Source organism: Chelonoidis abingdonii, chromosome 16 (assembly GCF_003597395.2).
Source record: "Chelonoidis abingdonii isolate Lonesome George chromosome 16, CheloAbing_2.0, whole genome shotgun sequence".
NCBI lineage: Eukaryota > Metazoa > Chordata > Testudines > Testudinidae > Chelonoidis > Chelonoidis abingdonii.
This window is the reverse complement of record NC_133784.1, coordinates 17,501,088-17,525,791: the sequence shown is the minus strand read 5'-3', so window position 1 is coordinate 17,525,791 and position 24,704 is coordinate 17,501,088. Positions and strand designations below refer to the sequence as shown.

Sequence of the window (24,704 nt, the reverse complement as noted above, 5' to 3'; positions counted from 1 at the left end):
CACTGGCCAGGCACTCGGGGCCCCAGGAGAACTGATGTTGCCCGTCTCGCTGTGCCCAGGCTGCCTCGGGGAAGTTCTTGCCGCTGGCGCAATGGCTTTACTTTGACGCGCTGGAGTGCCTGCCTGAGGAGGGCACCACACTGCTGACGGAGGAGTCCTGTGCCCCGGTGAGTGCTGTGCCCGCTGCCCGCTGCTGATGGACAGCCTGGGAGCCACTGGTTCTGGGGCCAGGCCCCTCACCCAGCCCTGTGCAGGGATAGGGTTGCTAGGTGTCCGGTTTTTGACTGGGACACCAGTCGAAAAGGGACCCTGGCGGTTTTGGTCAGCACAGCTGACCGGGATGCTAAAAGTCCAGTTGGCACCCCCCTCCCGCACCCCAACCCTCTGCCCCAGCCCTCAGCCTCTTCCCACACTCCAAACCCCTCGGCCACAACCTGGAGCCCCCTCCTGCATCCCAACCCTCTCGTTCTTGGCCCCACACCAGAGCCCACATGCCCAGCTAGAGCCCTCACCCGCTTCGCACCCCAACCCCCTTCTGCAGCCTGGGGAAAATGAGCAAGTGTGTGAGGGTGGGGAAGAGCGAGTGACAGAGGGAAGGGGGATGGAGTGAGTGGGGGCAGGGCCTCGGAGAAGGGGTAGGGCAGAAGTGGGGCCTCAGGGCATGGCAAGGGTGTTTGGTTTTCTGCAGTCAGAAAGTTGGCAACCCTGTGTGGGGAGCCAGCTGGGGGAGGAGCAGGGTGGGCCCTGCTGAAGGGGGTCAGTGTGGGGAGCCAGCTAGGGGAGGGATGCTTTGGGGGAAGTTGGTTGGGAAAGAGGTGCTGTGAGGGAGCTGATATCAGTCTGTCCCTCTGCTCCAACAGCGTGGTAGCCGCTATGATGGGCAGATCGCTGTGTTCGGGGCTGACTTCCAGGAGAGGCTGGGCCGGCAGAAGTACTTCGTGGTGAGCAGGCCGGGAGAGGGACCAGGAGGTGGGGTGGAGGGCTGGGGGGCAGAGCGGGTGAGGCAGGGTGCTCAAGGCGGGACCATGCTGACCCCACCTCCTCTCGCTAGGTGGGAGCCGGAGCTATTGGCTGTGAGCTGCTGAAGAACTTTGCAATGATTGGGCTGGCGGCTGGCAAGGGCGGGAGCATCACCGTGACGGACATGGACACCATCGAGCGCTCCAACCTCAGCCGGCAGCTGCTCTTCCGCCTGCGGGATGTGGGTGTGAGTGGGGCGAGGGCCAGGCAAGGCCTTGACTATGGTTTGCAACTGTCTAATCACACAAATCCAAAAGCCCTGCCCCACCCCGCCCCTTTCGCTGAGGCCCCACGCCTGCCCTGTTCCTTCTCCAAGGCCCATCCCCACTCCATCCATCCCCTTTATCACTCACTGTCCCCCACTCGCACTCACTTTCACCAGGCTGGGACAGGGGGCATGTGGGCTCTGGGCTGGGGTCGAGGGGTTCGGAGTGTGGGAGAGGGGCTCTGAGCCTGGGGCTGGGGATTGGGATGCAGGAAGGGGTGCGGAGTTGGCTCTTGGGGCGGTGACAGCACGTGAAGACCCCCTGCCCCCGCTCCAGGGGCCGCAGGGATGTACTGTCCACTTCCGGGAATGGCGCAGAGCCAGGGCAGGCAGGGAGCCTTCCTTCACCCTGCTGCAGTGCCAGATTTTTAGCACCTAAAATCTCCCGGCTTGGCTTCAGTAGCCTCCGGGAGATTGAGCCCGATTCTGGGAGACTCCCTTCAAAATTGGGAGGATTGGCAGCCCTAGCCCTTGATACCCCTCACTCCTGACCCGCAGCCCCCTGCTACCCCAGCCCTGGGCTCCTCCCAGCTCTGCAAGTGCCCCTCATTCCCCAACCTGCAGCTCGCTGCTGCCCCAGCCCTGGGCTCCCCCCAGCTCTGCCAGTGCCCCTCATTCCCCAACCTGCAGCCTCCTGCTAGCCCAGCCCTGGGCTCTCCCACCCCCAGCTTTGCCGGTGCCCCTCACTCCCAAACCGCAGCCCCCTGCTGCCTCAGCCCTGGGCTCCCCCTTCTCTGCTGGTGCCCCTCACTCCCGACCTGCAGCCCCGTGCTTGCCGAGCCCTGGGCTCCGCCATCCCCTAGCTCTGCCATTGCCCCTGACTCCAGACCCACAGCCCCTACCTGAGCGGTTCTGCATGGGGGATGAGGATGGGTGCGTCTGAAGGAGGGGCAGAGGGAGTGAAGCCTCCTGCCTGGCTCTGACTCTTGCCCTTTGCCCCCTGGCTGAACCCAAGGGGTCCCTGGTGAGGGGTCGGGCGCCAGCCAGGGGCACTGACTTTCCATAGCCTGGACTGTTATCCTCCCTGCCACTGGCTCTGGGCCTGGAAGGGGTCCATGGAGCTGGCAGAGAACAAGGGAGCAGTCCAGCCTGGCCCAGTACCTGAGCTGAGGTCTCTCTGGGGGGTGCAGCACCAATGGGGGTGGGTCTCCCTGGTCCCCCCTCTGCTCACAGCTCTCGTGGCCCTTGCAGAAGCTGAAGTCAGAGACGGCAGCGGCGGCTGTACGGCGCATGAACCCCACGACCAGGGTGACTGCCCAGCCACACCATGTGGGGCCTGACACAGAGACGCTCTACAGAGACGACTTCTTCATGGCCCTGGATGGTGTGACCAACGCACTGGACAGCATGAAGTCCCGTGAGTGCCCGGGCACTGCCACAGGCAGCCTGGCCCTGAGCACCTGGGGCCATGCCCCTGTCACATACTACCACTGCCCATGCCCCACACCCTGCCATGCCACATGCCTGTGCCCCTATGCCCACTGCCACATTCCCAGGCCCCGCCACATACTGCCACTGCCCACGCCCCACATCCTGCCACGCCACATGCCTGTTCCCCCACACCCACTTCCACATTCCCACGTCCCTGCCACATACTGCCATTGCTCACACTCCGCACCCCACCATGCCACATGCCTGTGCTCCAACGCCCACTGCCACATTCCCACGTCCCTCCCCATACTGTCATTGCCCACACCCCACACCCTGCCGTGCCGCAAACCTGTGCCTCCATGCCCACTGCCACATTCCCACGCCCCTGCCGCATACTGTCACTGTACGCCCCACACTCCACCATGCCACATGCCTGTGCCCCCATGCCAACTGCCACATTCCCATGCCCCTGCCGCATACTGTCACTGTCCACGCCCCACACCCCACCATGCCACATGCCTGTGCCCCCACACCCACTGCCACATTCCCACACCCTGCCACATCCACCCACATCACCAGCTTGTGCCAGCATGCCACAGGCCCCGCCTGCCACAGGGACTGACTTGGGACAGGCGCTGAGAAGAGGCTGCTGCTTCCTTCCCTGGCCTTGGCTCAGTCTCTGCTTTTCCTCCCTTGGCTGGGGCGTTTCCTGGGGTTGCTGCTGGGCTTAGCTTCCTGAGATCTCATCCAGGGCCCTGCTTTCTAGCTGTCCCAGAGGCTGCCTGGGCAGGGGGAGGGGCAGAAGTGTGGCATCCCCATGACCTGGCCACTTGTTTCCCATAGGAGCCTATGTGGACAGCCTCTGCATCCGCTACCTCAAGCCCCTGCTGGACTCAGGCACCGAGGGCACCAAGGGCCACGTGCAGGTCGTCGTGCCCCACCTGACGCAGCCGTTTGGAAGCCCCCTGGACCTCACAGAGTCTGCCGTGCCCCTGTGCACCCTGCGCCACTTCCCCAGCACCATCGAACACACCCTGCAGGTGGCCGTCTCTCCTCACTTCCGGAATCTGGGCCCTCTCCATCCTGGGCCTGTGTCTAGGCCCTCCCCACCCCTGGCCTGGCCCACTCCTGTGCAGAGATCGGGCCTTCCTCACCTCTGGCTTGGGCCTGGCCCCTCCCTGCATCCTGAGGTTAAGCCCGGCCCTTCCTCCCTGCCCCAGACCTGAACCCCCTCCAATCTGTGCCCTGTCCCCAGCCAGTGCCTTCCTCGACCCCAGTTGCCCACCCCATGCCGAAGTCCTGGAGCCAGTGACCAGGCTGCGCCATAGCCCTTCTCTCACTGTCTGATGCAGGCCCAGGCCATCTGGGGCCCAGCGAGGGCAGGGGCGACTGTGCCTGGGGCAGGGCTGGGGGGCAGGAGACCACTCTGACCTGCCAGGTGGCTCTCTGGGAACTGCCATTCCCAGCCCTGCTCTGGGCCCCTAGCCTCTGGCCAGCTTATTTGGCAGAGGAAGGGGCTGGCAGGGCTGCTGGCAGGGCCTTCCTGCTTCCCAGCCCACACACTGCCCCTCCTGCCCACATGCTGCCCCCCACCAACACAGACCCTTGGACGTACAGCCCCTGCACACACTATGCGCACGGCCCAGGCGCTGCCTGTCTCCCTGTCTCGGGGCCTAGCACCCGGCCTTGGGGGCTGCAGGGGCTGTTGTCGGGCCCCCTCCTAGAAACCCCCTGCCTTGGCCGCCTGCCCCTGCTCCTGCCCAACAGCTGGGGCATTTGGCCCTCAGCATGGGCCGCGCCAGTGGGCAGCATGGGGGTCCTGCTCACATCCTGATAGGATTGGGTGGGAGTGGGGCGACCCCAGCCTCTGTGTAACTCACCCCTCCCACACAGTGGGCCCGGGATGAGTTTGACGGGCTCTTCAAGGTGCCTGCGGAGAATGTCAACAAATTCCTGGAGTGAGTGTGGGCCGGAGGGGGCTGTAGGGTGGCTCTGAGGGGCGGAGGTTGTGTGGCTGAAGGGAGCTGTGGGGGGTGGGGGGCTGAGGAGGGTGCTGGAGGGAAGGGGTTGGGCAGCTGAAGGTGCCTCTAGGGGGTGGTGGGCTGAGGGAGGTTCTGGGGGGCTGGATGGCTGATGGGAGGTGTGAGGGTTGGAGACTAGAGGGGGACTCTGGGGAGCAAGGGTTGGGCAGTTGAGGAGGCTACTGCGGATTTGGGGGACCAGAGTGGGGCCTGTCCATGGTCTCCATGGCCCAGCGGCTCACACATACCAGGGCTCTGGGGCCAGCCTGGAAGGGTCCAGGATGCCTGGGTTCTCTCTGGGTAGGTGACCCTTCCCTGCTGGGCCCTGTCTCTGGCACTGTACTGTGCCATGTGTGTGGGGCTGGGGCTTGGCCTGACACTGCCCTGTACCCACAGGGACCCGACCTTCCTGGAGGTACAGCGGATGACACAGGATCTGGAGTGGGTGCGAAGCAGCCTGCAGGAGAAGCCATGCAGCTGGCAGGACTGTGTGCGCTGGGCCAGGCAGCGCTGGGAGACCCTCTATCGCCACACAATCCTGAACCTGCTGCACGCTTTCCCGCCTGGCCACGTGAGCAACACTGCGGGCACCATGGGCTCCCATTCCCCTGGCTCAGTGCCCTGGGCTCTGATGCCTCCCCCAGCTCAGTGCCCTGCGCTCCCATCCCCCTGACTCAGTGCCCCAGGCTCCCATGTCCCCCGGCTCAGTGCCCTGGGCTCCCATCCCTGTGACACAGTGCCCTGGGCTCCCATCCCCTGGGTCTCCTATCCCTCTTGTTGAGCACCCCTGGCTATGGTCCCATGTCTCAGTACGTCAGGCTCCGATCCTCCTGGCTAAATATTCCTGGCTCCGATCCCCCCCAGCTCAGTACCCCAGGCTTCAATCCCCCCGGCTCAGTGCCCCGAACTCCGATGCCCCCGGCTCAGTGCCCCCCCCACTCAGTACCTTGAGCTCCCATCCCCCCAACTCAGTACTTTGGGCTCCAATCCCCTCAGCTCAATGCTCCAGGCTCCCCCTGACTCAGTACCCAGCGTTCCGATGCCCCCAGCTCAGTACTGTGGACTCTGATGCCTCCAGCTCAGTGTCCTGGGCTCCCATCCCACTGTAACGATGCTGCCTTTGGTGGGACTCTTCTGAGAGTATCAATTCAGGACAAATTGCTTAGAGCAAGGCAGTCACAGCCGGAGGCTGGGGTCCCTCCACTTCTAAGGCAAACCAAATCAGACAGACAGAGAGGGCTTTGGTTGTACCCCGCTGGTTAACCATAAGTCATACAAGCAATTCCCTTAGACACTCCAGTTTCCTAGTATCGCCACCAGTGCCACATGTTATGGGGATGAATGGTTATGAAAACCAATACCCCAGTGTGACGAAGTGGGAATGGTCTTGCTGTGTTATGTGAATGTTGAGTGGGGAGTATTGACCTGGTCTCTCCCCGCTTCGAGACCGAATTGAGCAGGGTCACTTCAGCCAATGACCTGGGGAAGTTCGAACCTACCTACATTCCCATGGATGCCCCAGCATTCCCCCCCTTCCTGGGGGAGAATTACACCAGGCCCTTCCAGTTTCACGCCCCCTTTTAGGTTGGGTATGCTCGAGGGCACTCGTAGTCTGCAGGTAGGAAGGCTTATGTGACCCGTGCCCTTTTCCCATCCCAATACTCCTGGGGTTCAAACTGAGATGGGGTCTTTTCCCAGTGGTCCAGTCTGGAGGGCTGTGTTTCGGGCTCTCTTTGTTAAGAGCCCCCCTTTTAACCTTGGCCACCCTCTGGAGAGGCTCCTCTATGCTGGGCAAGGGTCATAAAGCTATTTTCCCCTTGTCCCGGGCCTTCCTCACCCTCTGGCAGGGGTCACAGGATTGGCAGTACTGCCAGACAGTAGTAAAGACCCCAGGCCAGTAAAAGTTCCGTAGCAGCCTCGGCTGGGTACGTCAGGTTCCCTGGTGCCCTGAGAGGGGGACGTCTGGGCCCAGCACAGCAGCTGGCAGCAATACTTCTGGGGTACCACCAGCTGGCTCCTGATTCCCCATGACTCCACTTCCCTTGGGGAAGCCCATTCTCGGTACAAGAATCCCTTCTCCCACAGGAACCTTTTCTGGCAACCTCTCCCCATGGTCTGTACTGCACTGAGGTCGGCCAGGTCCCTTATCTTCCGCAGGGAGGGATCTTTTTGCAACTCGGCCTGGAACTCAGCAGTTGGGACAGGGATGGAGATCTGCTCTCTCTCACGGGCTGGGTCTGAAGCCACAGTCTCCTTGAGCTGTGTCTCTGGGCGTTCCCACCCCACCAGGGTAGGGTCCTGCTCCTCGGGCAAGGTACCCTCCCTGAGGTCAGGGCGCAGTGTCCCTTGCAGGCTCGGGCTACGGGTCACGACCAGGGCACCCTGGGGATTGCTTGGCCAGTTCTCCACGTCCCCCCCACATTAACACCTCAGTGGGTACGTGGTGGTGCACCCCCACTTCCTTGGGGCCCTCCTTTTCCCCCATTTCAAGTGCACTCTTGCCACAGGCACCTTGAATGGGGTCCCACCCACCCCCGTCAGGGTCAGATAGGTGTTGGGCATCACCTGATCTGGAGTTACCACCTCAGGCTGGGCCAGCGTCACCTCAGCGCCCGTGTCCCAGTATCCATAGACTTTCCTCCCATCCACCTCCATGGGAACAAGGCACTCGCTCCGCAGGGACAGTCCTGCGCCCACTCTGTAAACGGAGAACCTGGTGTCCGGAGCATCCAGCTCTGCGGAAGAGTTGGCTTGGGGCCCTCCTCCCTCCTGAACAGTTGATAAGCTGCCAGCCCCCCTTGCCTGGGAAGCCTGCCCCTCATCAAGCTGGGCCGCTACCCAGTTAACCCTCTGTGGGTCCGGTCTGCTTGGTCTGTACCTGAGACTGGGGCACTGGGTCCGTACGTGGCCTCTTTGGCCACAGTAATAGCATCCCATGTTCCATTGGTCCCCTCGAGCTGTTCAGTTGGCCCTGATGCCAGATGTTCCCCTTGGGAATGGGTTCTCCACTTTTTCCTTAAGGGAGGTCCCAGGATCACTTTCTTTCGGCATCACGTAGGGCCTGTTCTTTTGGGACTCCTCTGCCATCCCCTGACTGGCTCTTCACAAACTCATCGGCCAGCTGCCCTGCATGTCACGGGTTCTCTGGCTTTTGGTCCCTCAACCACAGCCTCAGGTCGGATGAGCACCGCTCATACAGTTGCTCCAGTACCAGCAGTTTAACCAGGTCCCTCTTCGTCTGGGCCCCATCTGCCCACTTGCTGGTGTATCCCTCCATGCGAGTGGCTAGTTGCAGATATGAGACCTCAGGGGTTTTATCCTGACCCCGGTACATCTCAGGAGTCAGCCCAAACTCACGTAGCAAGGCCTTTTTGAATAGTTCGTAGTCCCTTTTCTCTGCCCCTTCCAGTTGGCAGTAAAATGCCACGGCTTTGGGGTCCAGTAAGAGGGTGAGAACCCGGAGTCTGTCCATAGGATCAACCTGGTGCAGCTTGCAGACCGTCTCAAAGGCATCCAGGAAGTCATCCATGTCCTCTCCCTCCTTACGTTGGGCCAGGATGCACTTATCAAAGCTCCGCACAGTCCTGGGTGCCCCCTCACTCACCGCAGCCGGGGGCTCGCTGCTCCTCAGCCTCGCCAGTTCCAGTTCATGCTGCCTCTGTCTCTCTGCTCCAGTTCATGCTGCCTTTGTCTCTCTTTATGCTGCCTCTGTTTTTCACAATCCTCCAGCTCTCTCAGTTTTAGCTCTTTCTCCCATTCTAGCCACTTCCGCTCCACGGATGCTGAGCATTGCCAGGAGGATCCCTGCTGGGCTGGAGAGTCATGGTGCTGTCGGTATTCACTGGGCTCCTCCCCACCCTTCCCCTAGGCATAGGCAGGAGGGGTCTCGGGAAGCCCTCAGCAGCTGGCTGACCACTCCCAGCTGGGACAGACACTGGTGCCTGCGCTGCAGCTGCCAGGCTGCTTCCCTCAGAGACAGGGATCCATTCATTCAAGAGATCTCCCTCCTCCAACTGGGCAATGAGCTGGTCTTTGGTGAGCCTCCCAGTGCACAGCCCCCTCTGCTTGCACAGCTCCACCAGGTCGCTCTTAATGCGCTTGGTATACATCTTCCTTCTGGCCACTCACAGGCCTGGGTGCTCACTGCTCCCCACAGTTTCCAGGAAGAACCCCTAGTGTGCCAGCCTTTCTCGAGGTCACCACCTCTCTGCCAGGGTCAAGCGGGAGACTCCTCTGCCCCTGGGACTGCTCACTGCAATCCCCAGGGGAACCCTGCTACTGCAAAAGTCCTCTCTCCCAGGGTCGAGCGGCAAGCTCCTCCACCCCTGAGACTGCTCGCTGCAGTCCTCAAGGGGACCCCATTACTCCAACAGTCCTTCTCACTGGTCACCTGCTCCCAGAGGTTAATTGCCCCCTGAAACCATCCCTTTCTGAGCCTTCAGCACGCCTGGTCCTCATTATCCCTCCTTTGTTTTACTGCTCCCCAGTCACTTACTGCAAGAAGTGCCATTTACAGGGTGCAGTAGATCCCACCTCTACCACCAGTTGTCACGGAGTCCCTGGTCGATGCTCTGGAACTGCTTCCCACAAAGCCAGTCAGGACTTTGGGGAGCCTCCTCTCCTTTGGAGCAGACTGTCTTCAGGGCAAGAAACTCACACGGCTTCACCTCCTGAGTCTCTCCGTGGAGCATTCAGCATATGCCCCTCCGTGTGCTTCCCGTAGTGAGTCCGCCCTGGCCGGGTCCTGGGGAAACCAGAGGGTCCTGCACCCCTACTTCACAGTCAGACGTGACTCTTAGCCAGCCAGTAAAACAGGTTTATTTAGATGACAAGAACACAGTCCCAAACAGGTCTTGCCGGTACAGACAACAGGACTCCCTTTAGTTAGGTCCATCTGGGGCTCCCAGTGAGGCCACAGCCCCATTGGGAAAGCCCAAGCCCCGTTGGGACACCCCTCTCCATTTCCCAGCCATCTCCAAAATGAAAAAACCCTCCAGCCTCTCACTCAGCCTCCTCCCAGCGACTCCTCCAGCCTTTGTCCAGTTTCCCCGGACAGAGGTGTCACCCGGCCTCCAACCCCCTTCTGGTTCTCAGGTTACATGCTCAGGTATGCTCCCTTCCCCAAGGCAGGCCATCCCAGCATAACTCCCCTGCAACCTTCCCAGGTCAATACTCCCCACTCAGCATTCACATAAGACAGCAAGACCATTCCCACTTTCACACGTTGTTCTGACTGTGGAAAATCACAGTAGCAAGATGGAATTTGGAGTCACATAGGAAAGTCACATGTCCAGGCATGACTCAGTTCTTTACAGGCCCATGCCATTGTTCACATGTTAGTTTGAACGTTCCCAGGAAAGCTCAGATGTGGATTGGCATCTCCGAAAGTCCATGGTCACTTAAGTGTTTCTTGATTGGGCACTTACTGAGAATAGTCCTTTCTCAAGAAGCTGACCAAATGCTTCACTGAGGCTACTTAGAATCAAAACACATTGATATACAAGTACATAGCCAATATTCATAACTTCAACTACAAAAATGATACACACATACAGATAGCATAATTATACCCAGCAAATCATAACCTTTCCATGGACACCTTACTGGACCTCCTTTGTACAAGATTTGGTGCAACCATAGGACCTTGTTGCAGCAATGATCTATACGGTCACAGTTCATGTCAATAATGTCACACCCCCTGGCTCAGTGCCACAGGCTCCCATCTCCTCTGGCTCTGTACCTTGGGCTTCGATCCCACCTGCTCAGTGCCCCGGGCCCCGATCCCTCAGGCTCTTATACCCCCGGCTTATTGCCTCGGGATCCCATCCCCCCAGCTCAGTACTCTGGGGTCCCATCCCCCAGCTCAGTGCCTTGGGCTCCCATCCCCCAGCACAATGCCCCTGGCTCCGATCCCCCCTGGCTCAGTACCCTGGGGCTTCGATCCCCCTTTTTGAGTACTTCTGGCTCTGATCTCATGGCTCAGTACCTCGGACTCCAATCTCCCCCGCTCAGTACTCTGGGCTCCCATCCCCCAGCTCAGTAGCCTGGGCTCCATCCCCTTGGCTTAGTACTCCGGGCTCCCATCCACCCAACTCAGTGCCCTGGGTTGCCATTCCCCTGGTTCACTGGCCTGGGCTTCCATCCCCCTGGCTCAGTGTCCCAGGCTCCCATCCCCCCAGTTCAGTGCCCCCGGCTCCCATCCCCATGGCTCTGTGCCCTGCCCTGGGTCTCCGATCCCTCTTGTTGTTTACCCCAGGCGCCAATCCCCACCCCCCAATAGCCCTCAGCTTGGTATCCCAGGCTCCAATCCCCCCAGCTGATACTCAGGCTCTGATCCGTCTGGGCTCCAATCACCCCAAGGGCCTCCAGGCTCAGTACACCAGGCTCTGCCGCTTGTACTTCGCATGGATCTGGTCCCCACTTGAACTCCTGGGCTCTCATTCCCCCCAGGCCTCTATCAATCCACTTCTTGACGTCCTCTTAGCCCTTTGGCCCTCGCCTCCCGGCCCCCCTAAACCTCCAGTGCACCCTTTCACAGGGCCCCCTGAGCCCACCAGTTCCTGCTGCATTTCCCACAATGGAGCTTCAGCCCCCTGGTTCATGTGACCTGCCCTGGAGCTGCACACAGGGAAGGGAACCTCCATTGCCTGGGCCGTGCCCTGGCCTGACTCCTGGCTTCCCCTGTCCCCAGGAGACCAGCCCCGGGGTCCCCTTCTGGGCAGGACCCAAGAGATGCCCCCAGCCCCTGGAGTTTGACTGTGATAATGTAAGTGGGGAGCCGGTGAGGGTGGCTATGGGTGGGGGGTGTGGCTTTGGGGGCAGGGCTGCTAGTGGAGCCAGTACCCATGCTGTGGGGAGCTCTGTGCTGGGGCTAGTTGATGAGGCATGGCCCCTGTTGGGGTGGTGCCTATGTTAGAATTCAGGTTATGGTGACCAAGGCCCATGGGGTGGGACCCATACTAGGGGCAGGGCTCATGTTGGGGGTGAGACTGTGAGGGGCAGGATCTGTGCTTGGGGCAGGGACTGGGGAGCCTGGGGGCAGGTGAGTGCATGTGATCGGGTGATGGCACCAGGAATGGGCGAGGGCACCAGGCATGGGCGGTTGGATGTGGATGATGGTGCAGGATATAGGTGGGTGGGTGGATGATGGTGCAGGGCGATGGTGGGTGGGCGATGGTGCTGGACGTGAGCGAGTGACAGTTCAGGGTATGGGTGGGTGGGCGAGGGCACTGGGCTTTGGTAGGTGGGTGGGCACGGATGATGGTAAAGGGTATGGGGGTGGGTGAGGGCGCTGGGCATGGGACAGTACAGGGTACAGGCAGTGGGTGGGAGATGGGTGCAGTGTGTGCGTGGGTGATGGTGCAGGGTATAGGCAGGTAGGTGGATGATGGTGCAGGGTGATGGTGGGTGGGGTGGGTGATGGTGCAGGGTACAGGCAGGTGGGTGTATGATGACGCAGGGCGATGGTGCCGGGCACATGTGACAGTGCAGAGTGCAGATGGGTGGACAAGGGCACCAGGCGTGGGTGTGTGATGGTGTCATGAAGTGTGGTGGAGTTAGGGCCCCACACCTCCCACTTCCTGCAATTCACTGTGACTCTCAGCCAGCCAGTAAAACAGAAGGTTGATTAGATGACAGGATCACAGTCTAAAACAGAGCTTGCAGGTACAGAAAACAGGACCCCTCAGTCAGGTCCATCCTGGGAGATGGGGAGCCCAGACCCAGGTTCTTGGCTTCCCCCATCTCCCCAGCCAGCTCCAAACTGAACCTCCCTCCAGCAGTCTCACCCAGCCACACCCCCAGCTCCTCCTCCAGTCTCTGTCCAGTTTCCCTGGCAGAAGGTGTCACCTGGCCCCAACCCCATTCTGGGCTCAGGTTACGAAGGGCAGCCACTGACCCTCAAGTATCATCCCTCAGGAAAGTCAGACCCTTATTTCCCATCACCATCTAGTATTGGTGCAGTACCCCAGGGAAATGGAGCATATCCCATGTTAGCAGAAGTAAACTTGTAAAACACCCATGCAACATAACCAGGTTAATACTCCCTACTCTATCATGGTGCAGGGTATGGGCGGCTGGATGATGGCCAGGGCAATGGTGCCAGGTATAGGCAGGTGATGGTGCAGGGTACAGGCAGGAGTGTGGATGATGGCACAGGGTGATGGTGCTGGGCACAGGTGACAGTGCAGGGCACAGGCAGGTGGGTGGGCATGGGCACTGAGCAGGTGATAGTGCAGGGTAGGGGTGGGTGGGTGATGGTGCCGGGTGTGGGCGGGTGGGCATGCATGACAGTGCAGAGTAAAGGCGGGTGGGCAGACAACAGCGACAGGTAGTGGTGGGGGGCAAGGGCATTGGGCATGGGTGCGTGACAGTGCAGGGTACGGGCAGGTGGGTGATGGGCAAGTGGGCACAGGTGGTGGTACGGGTCGGTGGGCATGGGTGCTGGTGTGGGTGGGCACAGGTGACAGTAAAGGGTACAGGCGATAGGTGGGCGAGTGTGCTGGGTGTGTGCGGGTGATGGTGCAAGGTACCGGCAGTCAGGTTGGCAAGGGCGCTGGGTGTGGGCGAGTGACTGTGCAGGGTACAGGAGGGCGGGTGGATGATGGCACAGGGTGATGGTGGGTGGGACAAGTGATGGAGCAAGGTACAGGCAGGCGAGTTCATGATGGTGCTGGGCATGGGTGATGGTGCAGGGTACAGGCAGGCGCATACACAGTACAGACGGGTGTGTGGATGATGGCACAGGGCAATGGTGAGCAAGGGCACCAGGTGTGGGATGGTGCAGGGTACAAGTAGGTGTGTGGATGATGGAACAGGGCGATGGTGGGTGGGGCAGGGTACAGACGGATGACTGTATGATGGTGCTGGACCTGGGTGCAGAGTACACACAGGCAGGTGGGCAAGGGTGCTGGGCATGGTCGGGTGATGTTGCAAGGTACAGGGTGGGCACGTGGGTGAGGATTCCGGGCGTGTGCAGGTTACAGTGCAGGGTAGAAGCGGGTGGGTGCAGGGACAGACGGGTGATTGGATGATGTCACAGGGCAATGGCGCCAGGTATGGGCGGGTGACGGTGCAGGGTTCAGGTTGGCGGGTGAATGATGGTGCAGGGCAATGGTGGGTGGGGCGGGTGACGATACAGAGCATAGGTCGGCAGATGGGCAAGGGCATTGGACATGGGTGGGTGATGGTTCAGGGTATGGATGGGCAAGGACACTGGACAATCATTTTGGACGTGGGCGGTTGACAGTGCAAGGTACAGGTGGGCAGGAGAGGTGGGAGATGGAGGGGTGGAGGAGGGAGAGTAGGGGGAGGGGTCGGACAGGGAGGGGTGGGACAGGCGGAGCAGGGACTGCCCCCTCCCCTGCGCTGAGCCAGGCTGTATTCACAGAGCACTCACATGGAGTATATCATGGCAGCTGCCAGACTGTTTGCCCAGACGCACAGGCTGCAGGTGCCCCGGGACCGGGCAGCTGCCAGGGAGACACTGCGGGCCATGGCCGTGCCTCCCTTCCAGCTGGAGGTGGGGGTGCGGATCCCTGTCACGGAGGAGGAAATGGAGGAAGTGCCCGCCGGGGTCGGTAAGGGCCATGCTTGGGCCGCGGTGCCAGGGGCTGTGCAGTGGGGGAGGGAAGTAGGCGCCGGCTGGGGCAGGGAGCTCAACCTGGTGCCAGTCGGGTGGGAGGGGCTTTGCTTGGTGCTGGCGGGCAGGAAGCTCTGCTTGACGCGGGGGTGACGGGCTCTGCTCTGTCCTATGGGAGTTGGTGGCCAGGCACCCCAGGGCCCAGCGCAGAGCAGCCCATCGCCCTCTGCAGACACCTGCAGGCTCACTGACCTGGCTTGGGCCCTTCTGGGGTTGACATTTCCCTCGCAGGTGCCGCCTTGGGCAGCCCCTGCCCATCAGCCTGCATCTCCATTCGTACCTGCTGCCCAGGGCGGGTGGGTGCCCCCCACCTGGGCCAGGGGAATCCTGTCCCTTCCTGGCTCCCCAGAGAAAGGGGTACCCTGACTTCAACACTGCCCTCGCTGGGGCTCAGAGGGCCTTGGCACAGGCAGGGCTTGAGCCTGGCCCATTCCTTGCCTGAGGCTCGGCTGCAGGTCCCATGCTGCCCTTGGGCCCCTCCGAGGTGTGTACTGGCCCCACTCCCTAGTGGGCACCTCGCAGGCCCTGCTCCTGCTCTGCTGGCCTGGCAGCGCTCCTGGCACCATCCCAGAACAGCTCGGGCCAGTGCCTGCTGGGGACATTGTTGTCTGTGGCTTCACCCTGGGACAGTGCTCAGCACCAGTCTCCCTGCCAGAGCTGCCCCACCCTGCTGCTGGCTTGGGGGTTTCCTGAGTACCACAGATGGGCCCAGGGGACCCACCCCCAGCTGCAGCCCCACTGTTCTCTGTGTCCTCTGCAGACGAGGAGCAGCTAGCAGCGCTGAGACAGGAGTTGGCAGAGTGCAGACAGGCACTGCTGGAGGGGGGGTATGGCAGCACCCACCTCATGGAGCCTATTCACTTTGAGAAGGTAGTGGGGGCTTTGCCAGCTGGGGTCACTCTCTCCCAGGTTCTTGTGGGCAGGTGGTGGCGTTATGAGCCACGGCTGGGGTGGATGGCTGGCCTGATTGGCATCGCCCAAGGGCTGGGGCTGCAGGAGATTCCAACGTGCCCAGAGGCAGCATGAGGGGCTAGGGTGGAGCACACGGCCCCACCAGCTGGCTGGCCTTTGCTCTGTGGGTGCTGTCTGGGCAGGGACTGTCTATTACTGCCACATGAGGTCGTGCTGGAGCCAGTGAAGCCATGCAGGGTCGGGCAGGGGCCAGGGTGGCCATGCAGGGTCAGGCAGAGGCTGGTGTGGCCACGTGGGGTCAAGCAGCAGTTGGGAAGGGGCTATTGAAGCCATGTGGGTTGAGCAGGGGCTGGCATGGCCACATGGGGTCAGGCAGGGGCCACGGGTCGGGAAGTGGCTGGAGTTGCCAGGCAGCTGGCTGTCCGTGTCACTCAGAACAGGGGTTCATGTCAGAGACGTGCTAGGCACCCACATGCCCTCCCACCTCTCCCAGTTCTTATCATGCTCCTCTCGCACTGGCCTTGCAGGACGACGACAGCAATGGCCACGTGGATTTCATCATGGCCGCGTCGAACCTGCGGGCTGCGAACTACGGCATTGCCCCTGCTGACTGGCACACGGTGCGGGGGACAGTCCCCCCAGGGAGAGAGATGGGGTGGGGGCAGGGCCATGCACCCCCAGGGACAGACGAAGGGTGGGGCTGGGGCCATGCGCCTCCCAGGTACAGACGCGGGGCAATGGGCCCCCGGGACACAGATGTGTGGCAGGAGTGGGGCGACGGTCCCCTCAGGCACAGATGTGGGATAGGGGTGAGACAACAACCGCCCCGGGCACAGATGTGGGATGGGGGTGGGACAACGGGCCCCCCGGGGACAGACACAGTCTGGGGTCGGGGCTGGGGCTATGGGCCTCCCTGGGGACAGATGAGGGATGGGGGCGGAGGTGGAGGTGGGGCGAAGGCCTCCCCAGGATAGCTGTGAGGTTTGGGGCCCTGCGCCAGCCCCTGACAGCCACTGCTGACATAGTTTCCTGTTGCCTGGCAGAGCAAGCGGGTGGCGGGCAGGATTGTGCCTGCCATTGCCACCACGACGGCGGCAGTGGCCGGATTGGCATGCCTAGAGCTCTACAAGCTGGTGTGGGGTCACCAGAACCTCAGCTCCTACTGCAACAGTTTCCTGCAGCTTGCAGAGCCGCTGCTCGCCCGCTTCCATCCCCTGTCGCCTCTAGCCACTTACAAGGTGAGACTCCATGCCCGGCCTTGCCATTGACCTCCGCACCTGGGCAGGGGCTGAGTAGCAGGGAGGGGGGATAGACCCTCCTCAAGGGCAGCAAAGTCAGTGGGTGCGGGGATGCCGGATTCTGTTGCCCTCACCCTGGCAGTGAGAGCTGGCCCAATGCCCCAGTGCAGCACTAGGGGCCACTGTGCTGCAGGGAGTAGGGCGGGAATCTCCCCAGCAGTCTGGACTGGCACCTATGCCCCAGTACAGCACAAGGGGCACTGCTGCAGAGACCCATACAGAGTCTCCCCTGGCAGTTGTGGCTGGCCCGATGCCCCAGCATGGCCCTATGGGGACTGTGCCCAGGGCCGGTGCAACCCATTAGGCGACCTAGGCGGTCGCCTAGGGCACTAGCATTTGGGGGACAGCATTTCGAGTCCTTCGTCGGTGACTGTGTCGGCCGGTCATCGGCATTTAAACGGACGGAGCTGGGGCAATGGGGTGTGGGGAGGGCCGCCTGCAGCTAGTAAAGTGGGGGAGCCGGCACGCAGGGGAACTGCTCCCCGCCCCAGCTCACCTCTGCTCTGCCTCCGCCCCCGCCCCTGAGCACGTCGCCCCGCTCTGCTTCTCTCCTTCCCAGGCTTGTGGCGCCAAACAGTTGATTGGCGCCGCAAGCTTGGGAGGCGGGAGAAGTGGAGCGGTGACAACGTGCTCAGGGAGAAGGCAGAGCAGAGGTAAGCTGGGGCGGGGAGCTGCCGCATGGCTCCCCGGGCTGGGGGGAGCTGCCGCAGGGGGAAGGTGGGTGCCACAGGGCGGAGGGGGGGGAGCTGCTGCCTTGCGCGGGGGGCAAAACCTCAGGACGGGTGGGGTGGGGAGCTTCGTGGGGTGCCTTAGGGGGGTGTTTGGTGTTGGGGGAGAATGCCACAAGGTTTCTCAGCGGGGGGTGGGACGGGCAAAGTGGGAAGTTTTTCGCCCTAAGGGTGCGGGGAAAAACATTTCTTTGCGCAAACCCCCGGGTCCCTCTCGGACCGTTACCCTGGAAGTACAGTGTGGACAGGAAATGGGGGTCCCCAAGCCTGTTGGCCGGTGGAGGTTGGCACGGGAAGGTTGCGCCCAGGGTCCTGGCTCACCTGTACATACATCGCCTGTCCGCTGTTGCTCTGGGGTGGCTGCTGGCTTGCTCCGCGATTCCGCACCCGACGGGCGATCCTCAGTTGATGGTGGAGGGAATCATGGCTTGGCATGGGGTGCAGCTTGTAGTAGGGATCCCATCTGCCCGCTCGGGCGTGGAGCAAGAGGGAGCCCACAGCCGTGGGCATTGCAGGGACCATTGCACATGAGTGACTGGCCTATGCTGTGCCCTCTGCCTGGGCGCAGGGGCCCAGCATGCGTGGGGGGCCTTAGACTCCTGTGCGCGCAGTGTGGGGAGCTGGTCCAGTCCCTGACGCCTGGACATGCTTGGTAGTAGCTGCCCTCTTCTACCTCGCTCCACTGAGGCACTTGGGGGAGCGTACGAGCTTGTGAGGCATTGGGGGCGCAGGCAGTCCTCATTAGTTGGGGCTGTAGTGCGCAGGGAGGAGGCGGGTGGAGTTGTGGAGGGGGCCCACTGGGGGTTTTCTTGTGGGGAAGGCTGGAGGGAAGGGCAGGGATGAGTGGTGGGAAACAGTTTGGGTCTCATGGGGCATTTGGGAAGCAGAACTTTTTGGGTGGTAACTGCAGGTCTATATGGGACTATGGGAAGCTGTGTCTCAGTGAGCAGGAAGAGTTGGGGCAAGTGAGGGGCTATTGGGGTAGGTGGAGCAGGGTAGCTGGCTAGGGGCTATTAGTGGCAGCGAGGGGAGCAGGGAGAGCGTTTTTCCAGGATCATGGTCTGGCAGTGGGCCAGCATATGGTGGGCTGTACTCAACTGTGGGGTAACTAGTTTGGGAGGCTTCTGGGGGCAGTAGGGGGAGCAGGCAGAGCTGTGGGGACAGTGGGGGCTGTTACAGCGGATGGTGGAGCAGAGAGCTGTGAGGGAGCTGGGTGTAGGTCAGTGAGGTCTCTGGTGGGCAGTGGGGCGAGTAGGAAGGTAGGGCAAACCTGGTTGGTCATGGCCAAGGAAACTGTAGGGGGCCATATTATAGTTGGGGAAGCAGGCAGAGGCTGTGGGGCGGCAGGGGCTTGTAGTGGCAGAGTTTCACTGAGTTGTGAGGATTCAGTGGGGGCTTTAGGCTAGTGTTGGAGCATTCACGATATGTGGGGCAGCGGAGTCCATAGGAAGCAGTGGTACAGGCAAGAGATATGGGCAGGGGGCTGTAGGGCAGACGGGGGGGGAGGGCAGGCTTTGGGACCAAGTTGGGGGCTGTATGCAGCGGGGGGAAAAACAGGCTGGATCAGGGGGGGGCCAGAGGTTTTGTAGGACAGGAGGGGGGAGCATCTCAGAGCTCTTGTTGGGACAATTTGGAAGGGGGGGGGGGCTTGTGGGGTAGCGGTGGGAGGGGCAGGGCAGAAAACTTTGTGGGAAGAATCAGTGCCCAGGGTTTGTTTCTAGGGCAAAGGACAGCGGAGGGGGCGCAAGAACTGTTGGGGGCGGGCAGGGGCTAATAGGGGGCAGAGGGGGGAGCAGGCCTGAGGTTTTGGGGATCAGTGGGGGGCTTGTGGTGGGTAGTGGGGAGCATCAGATTATGTGGGCAGCGGGTCTATAGGAGCAGTGGGAGAGCAGATTATATTGGGGAAGTAGGGGGCTGTATGGCAAGAGGGGAAGCAGCGAGGGCTGTTGGGGCTGTGGGAGTGCGGGGAGCAGGGCAGGGCTGGGGGGATCAGTGGAGGGGCTGCTGGGGCATGCGTGGTAGCAGGCCAGGCGTGGGATCAGTGGGATGTGGCTGTGGGCAGTTGTGGCGGAGAGCAGGCAGGGCTGTGGGGGATCAGTGGAGGGGCTGTGGGGCAGTGCGGGGAGCAGGCAGGGCTGTGGGGTTCAGTGGAGGAGCTGTGGGGCAGTCGGGCGAGCAGGCAGGGCTGTGGGGGATCAGTGGAGGGGCTGTGGGGCAGTGCGGGGAGCAGGCAGGGCTGTGGGGTTCAGTGGAGGAGCTGTGGGGCAGTCGGGCGAGCAGGCAGGGCTGTGGGGGATCAGTGGAGGGGCTGTGGGGCAGTGCGGGGAGCAGGCAGGGCTGTGGCTCAGTGGGGGGAGCAGGCTGAGCTGTGGGACAGTGGGGGCTGTAGGGAATCAGGTGGAACAGGCAGAGCAATGGGGGCTGTGGGGAAGTGTGGGGAGCAAGCAGAGCTGTGGATCACTGGGGGGCTCTGAGGCAGTGGGAGGGAGCAGGCAGAGCTGTGGGGGGTTGTAGGGCGGGGGGGCAGGAAGAGCTAAGGGGATCAGTGGAGGGGCTGTGGGGCAGTGCAGGGAGCAGGTAGAGCTGTGAGGCAGTGAGGGGAGCAGGTTGAGCTGTGGGGCAGTGGTGGGCTGTAGGGTAGTGGGGGGGAGCAAGCATAGCTGTAGAGCTGTGGGAGGCTGTAAGGCAGGGGGTGGAGCAGATGGAGCTGTGGGGCAGCGGGTGAAGCAGACAGCTGTGGGGAGCTGTAGGGCAGCAGGGGGAGCAGGCAGAGCTGTGGGGCAGTGGGGGGATAGGCAAAGCAAGGGGATCAGCGGGGGCCTGTAGGGCAGTGGGGAGAGCAGGCAGAGCTTTTGGGCTGTGGGGCAGTTGGGGGAGCAGGCAGAACTGTAGGGCAGCAGGGGATGCAGCAGAGGTGTGGGGAGCAAATGGGGCAGCAGGGGCCTGTGTGCAGAGCAAGGGCTGAGCACAGGACCTGTTACTATGGGGTGGGGGGCAGGAGCCATCTGTCTGTGGGGCACGGTGGGGAGAGGCTGTCTGTGGAGCCGGGGGGGACAGGGGCCATCCCATCCCATCCCAAGTTTGCGTGCTCAGCATGATGCCCCTGGCCATCTCTAGCTCTCCCCCTGCCAGCGCCACCCAGCAACTGCTCCCATCTCTGCTGTGTGCCAATGCCTGGCTCCTCACTGGCCTGGGACGGGCACCCTCCCAGCTCTTCTCCCCACCGGCCTGTGATGGCCACCCCCCACATTCTTCTTCCCCATCTGGGACGGGCACCCCCCACTCTGCTCCCCTCTGCAGGCCTGACACTCTGCTTGAGCAGCAGGCGGGGAGCGGGGGGAGGGGAAGGCAGGGCCCTAAATTGGGACCATGTGTCAGGGGGAGGAGGCAAGTTTCCTGCTGCACAGGAAGCGCTGACGGGAGCCAGGCTGCCTGTGGGGGCGGGGGAAGGGTAGCCAGGCTGGCTGGGGCGACGGGGAAGAGGAGGCACCAGGCGTGTGTCTCTCAATGTATTTCCACTAACGCAGCTAGCTCAGCTCCCAGCCTGCACTTGCCTTCGTGCAGCCCTCCCCGGCAGTGCACCCCACAGTCCTCCCCCACCCCCGCAAGGAGCAGGGCACCCCACAGCCTGGCCAGGACCCTGGCAGCAGGAATACCGCAGCTCCTGGGCCTGGGGTGCAGTGGGGTTGTGGGCTGGTCCCAGCATGGGTAAGGAGAGCACCCCCTACAGGGGCAAGGAGGCCAGCCCTGTGGGCCAGGGAGAACCCCTTTCCCCACACCCTGCTGTACAGCACCCCGCCCATGCTGGCCCAATCCCTGACAGCCAGGGAAGAGCGCCCCCTGCTGAACGCTCCAAGCTGCAGCCCAGGGCAGTCCAGAGCCCCTCTTAAGGCCTGGACACCTTGGGGGGAGCCCTTCCCTGGCTGGGAGACCAGTGGGACCAAGGCTCCAGCACACAGGGGCTGGCAGGAGAGCAGGCCAAGGGCAGCAGGGGCAGAGGCTGGCTTCCGTAGGCTCTGCGCAGCCTGGCTGCCCTGAGCATGCTGAGCTCTGGCTCAATGTGGGGAGGAGCGGAGACGTCCGGGTCAGCGCTCTGCTGCCCTTGGGGGCAGGAAGGGGGCACAGGCTGGCAAGAGTAGAACAGTCTCCTGCCAGCCCCTGTGGGAGCATCAGCCCCTTTCCCAGAGGAGACCCGAAGTGCTGGGAGTGGATGGGCTGCTCCAGGTTCACTCAACGGGGCGGCATCAGGCAGGACTTGAACCCAGGAGTCCTGGGCCCAGGCCTGTGCTCTGAGCTCCTGGGGCACAGCTGGCATCTCCCAGGCTGGGCTGAGGGGATGTGGGGCAGTGGCCACGTAGGCAGGGCCCCCAGCTCCGAGTGGAGGCCAGAGGAGGAGCTGTGCCATGGCAGGCACAGTGTTAACTCTGCCAGGCTCTCAGGCTGCAGGTGGTGAAGGGGATGGGGGTGGGGAGCGGCCAGGTGCTAATGCCTTGTCCCACCCAGATGAGAAGAGGTGGAGTCCCACTGCCCCATGGAGCTGCCGCAGTATTTGGCAAGAGCAAATGGCCAGGGCCAGCTGCAGCAAATGGCCAGGCTATTCTGCTCCCAGCACACCCACCCCAGCCCAAGCTGCCCAGCCAGGGGCCATGCTCAGCTCTGCCAGGCTTGCTGCAAGGGTTTTCTCAGGTCCTGCAGCCTCTGCGCCTCAGTTTCCTTACCATGAGCTCACTGTCTGAAGGGCAGCAGAGTGGGCAGGAGCAGGATGCTGGGACTTGGCACAGTGGGGCCCTGCTGGAAGGCTGAGCAGAGAGCCCAGCAGGGGAGGGGTAGGGGCCTGGCTTGCCCTGGGGCTGGCGCTGAGCAGCGTGGGCACTAGGCCTGGGAGCGAAGCTGTGAGGCTGGGGGAAGTGCTATGGGCTGGCCGGTTGTGGTGCAGGAAGTGGCTGGGGCAACCGTGCTGCCCCCTAGATCTCTGCAGCCCAGGGTGGGGCCAGCTGGGGTGATGCTGGCCCTGGGTTGGGGGGATGAGCCATGCCAGGGCCGAGCCAGTGAGAACTCCTGCCCACGCCCCCGCCAGGCACTTCACATATCTCCCCTTTGATGGCCTTGTGTGCCATGTGTGCTCTCCCCACATCCAGACTGCCCAGAACGACCTGGCTTGTTGGCAGTCAAATCTGCCCCCAGCCCCAGCTGTCTGGGTACTGTGCAGGGCCGAGATCCTCAGGGCTTGGCAGAAGAAATGACTGATTGTATGTGTGCGGGGGGAGCACTGCCTCAATGGGGCTTTGTGCAGGGCTGCCCAGCCCATCCTCTCCAGAGCTCAGTAGCCCAAACCCCCCTGGCGCAGGCAGCACTGCCGGCACGGACAGCAGCAGGAGCCGCCAGTCCCCTACCTTGGCAATGCTCACAGGGGAGCTATATGTCTGGGCACAGCCCACAGGGGAGTGGGGTTGTCCCCTGTCTCAGCCCGGCCAGCCAGGAGCTCCAGCTCCCTGTGGGGTGAGCAGAGCTTGTGCTCAAGTCTGCTTGGGGCTGGGCTGTGCCCTGCCTCCCCTCCAGTGTCCCTACTCCCACCCCCAGGCTGTATGTCCTGCCCTGACCTCTGCATCCTGCCTGTCCCCATGTAAGGGGGTGGAAGGGCTGGGCATGGCCCCCATGCCCTAACACTGCTGCACCCGGATGCAGGGTCCTGTTTGCACTCGCCCTCACCAGCCAGAGGCCAGGACTGGGACAGGCATTGGGGAAGTGGGCTGGGTGCTGGATTGGCCAGGGAGGCTCTGGGCCCCACTGTCAGGATGTGGATTTTTTAATTCACGTTCTGGGCTGATTTTGATTATTCTGAAAAGGAAGGAATTGCAAGAGACCGGCCATCCCCCCTGGCTCAGCTGGTGCCCCTCAGCTCCGACCCACAGCCCCTGCTGGCCCAGCCTTAGGCTCCCCCACAGCTCTGGCAATGCCTCTCACTCCCGACCCACTGCCCCTGCTAGCCCAACCCCGAGCTCCTGTCAGCTCTGGCAATGCCTCTCACGACCCGCAGCCCAGTATTAATGGGCAGAGCAGGGAGAGATCCGTGTGTCATTGTTGAGGGGCAGTGTCAGTGTACATGGCCATGCACAGAGCTGGTGCTCAGGGGGAGGGGTGGAAAAGAAGATGGGGAGATCTGGCTCCCTGGCCCTGTGGTGGCTACAGAGAGGTGGGGGAGCGGGGTGCCACCACATGCTGACATCTGCCTGCCGTTGTGTCCCCATCAGTATGGCCAGGAGACATGGAGCTGCTGGCATCGGATCGAGGTGCCCGGGATCGGCGCCCACGGGGAGGAGCTGACCCTGCAGGAGCTCCTGGACCAGCTGTAGGTGACCCTCCTCTCCTCCTCCCGACCAGAGCCTGGGCTGGGTGGGGCTGTGGGAACAGGCCTATGTCCCCCCCCAATCCTGCTGACCCCCCCTTTCCCTCTGGGACCTGAGCCCTGTCCCCACTGCCTAAAGGGAGTGGCTGGGCCTTGGGCAGTCTGCCCCCACCTTGGGCAGGCACTCACCTCCCCCGCAGCTCTCACCTACCCCTTACCCAGGTCTCTCTGGGGTGGCCACTGCCAGACATGGCTGCTTGGGAAGGTCTTAGCTGGCCCACTTTCTCCAGACAGCCCCCTGCATGCTGGCCTAGTCCAGGCACATCCAGTCTGGGACTTGTGCTGGGGGGAGCCACTGATGCTACCCAATGGCTGGGGAAACAGCCTCATCTGGGCCTTGGGAGAGACCCGGGGGTAGGGGGGAGACCCCCCACTTACACCTTTTTTCCTATTCTACAAAATCCTATGGGAAGCAGGTGCCCAGTGCTGGGCCTGGCACTGACCTGCCCCCTTCCTGTCGCCCCGCCTGCCTTACAGGGGGTGCACGGCCTGCCAGTGCGCATAGTGCTGTGTGGGGTGACCATTCTCTATGCCAGCTTCTGGGCCAAGCAGAAACGTGAGGCACAGCTCGCCCGCAGGTAGGCATTGTCCTGGGCATCTGGGCTGGCAGTCGGCTCCCCTCTGGCCCTGGGCTGGCTGCCCTCCTTCTGCAGGGGACTGATGGGCCTGTAGCAGGGGGCATCACCCCATGAGCCCCCATCCCCAGTGAGGTGCTGGGGACCAGCACCAGCTCCCCGGCTACCAGCTCCTGCATAACCCACTGCCCCTCCCCTGCCAGTCGCCAGGACTCCAGCTCCCTCCTGCCCCTCCTCCCATCCAGGGCTCCAGCTCTCCCCCCTACTGCTCCTCCCCCACTCACCAGGACTCCAGCTCCCCGCTCCTCTGACAGCTGCATCACTGGCTCCCAGCCAGTCTGACCACTGGGTAAACATCCTGCTTCCTGCATCAGGACCCCTGCCTGGCCCCTTGCTGGCAGGCCTGGGCACGGGAGCTCCTCCAGCCAAAGACCCCTGCCAGTGCCCCGGGCTCAGTGAGGAGCAGGA

At 62.4% G+C, this 24,704-nt stretch overlaps 1 protein-coding gene and 1 long non-coding RNA gene across 3 annotated transcripts in view; one reads left to right on the top strand and one right to left on the bottom strand.

Moving 5' to 3' along the window:
- LOC142047841 (uncharacterized) overlaps positions 1-24,704 on the bottom strand; it is a 319,231-nt gene that overhangs the window by 54,678 nt on the left and 239,849 nt on the right. The gene's annotated exons all lie outside the window — the stretch shown is intronic.
- The window catches only part of UBA7 (ubiquitin like modifier activating enzyme 7), a 59,701-nt gene that overhangs the window by 34,319 nt on the left and 678 nt on the right, over positions 1-24,704 (top strand). Inside the window, exons 11-24 of one of the 2 annotated variants that reach the window (XM_032792274.2) lie at positions 60-167; positions 861-941; positions 1,052-1,207; positions 2,477-2,642; positions 3,500-3,696; positions 4,550-4,614; positions 5,074-5,248; positions 11,369-11,443; positions 14,066-14,255; positions 15,078-15,187; positions 15,757-15,849; positions 16,273-16,467; positions 23,507-23,608; positions 24,139-24,239. In XM_032792274.2, coding sequence (XP_032648165.1) covers positions 60-167; positions 861-941; positions 1,052-1,207; positions 2,477-2,642; positions 3,500-3,696; positions 4,550-4,614; positions 5,074-5,248; positions 11,369-11,443; positions 14,066-14,255; positions 15,078-15,187; positions 15,757-15,849; positions 16,273-16,467; positions 23,507-23,608 — 1,713 coding nt within the window. In that variant the 3' untranslated portion in view covers positions 24,139-24,239. The remainder of the gene's footprint in view (positions 1-59; positions 168-860; positions 942-1,051; positions 1,208-2,476; positions 2,643-3,499; positions 3,697-4,549; positions 4,615-5,073; positions 5,249-11,368; positions 11,444-14,065; positions 14,256-15,077; positions 15,188-15,756; positions 15,850-16,272; positions 16,468-23,506; positions 23,609-24,138; positions 24,240-24,704) is intronic. The other variant, XM_032792275.1, reaches the window with a different exon arrangement.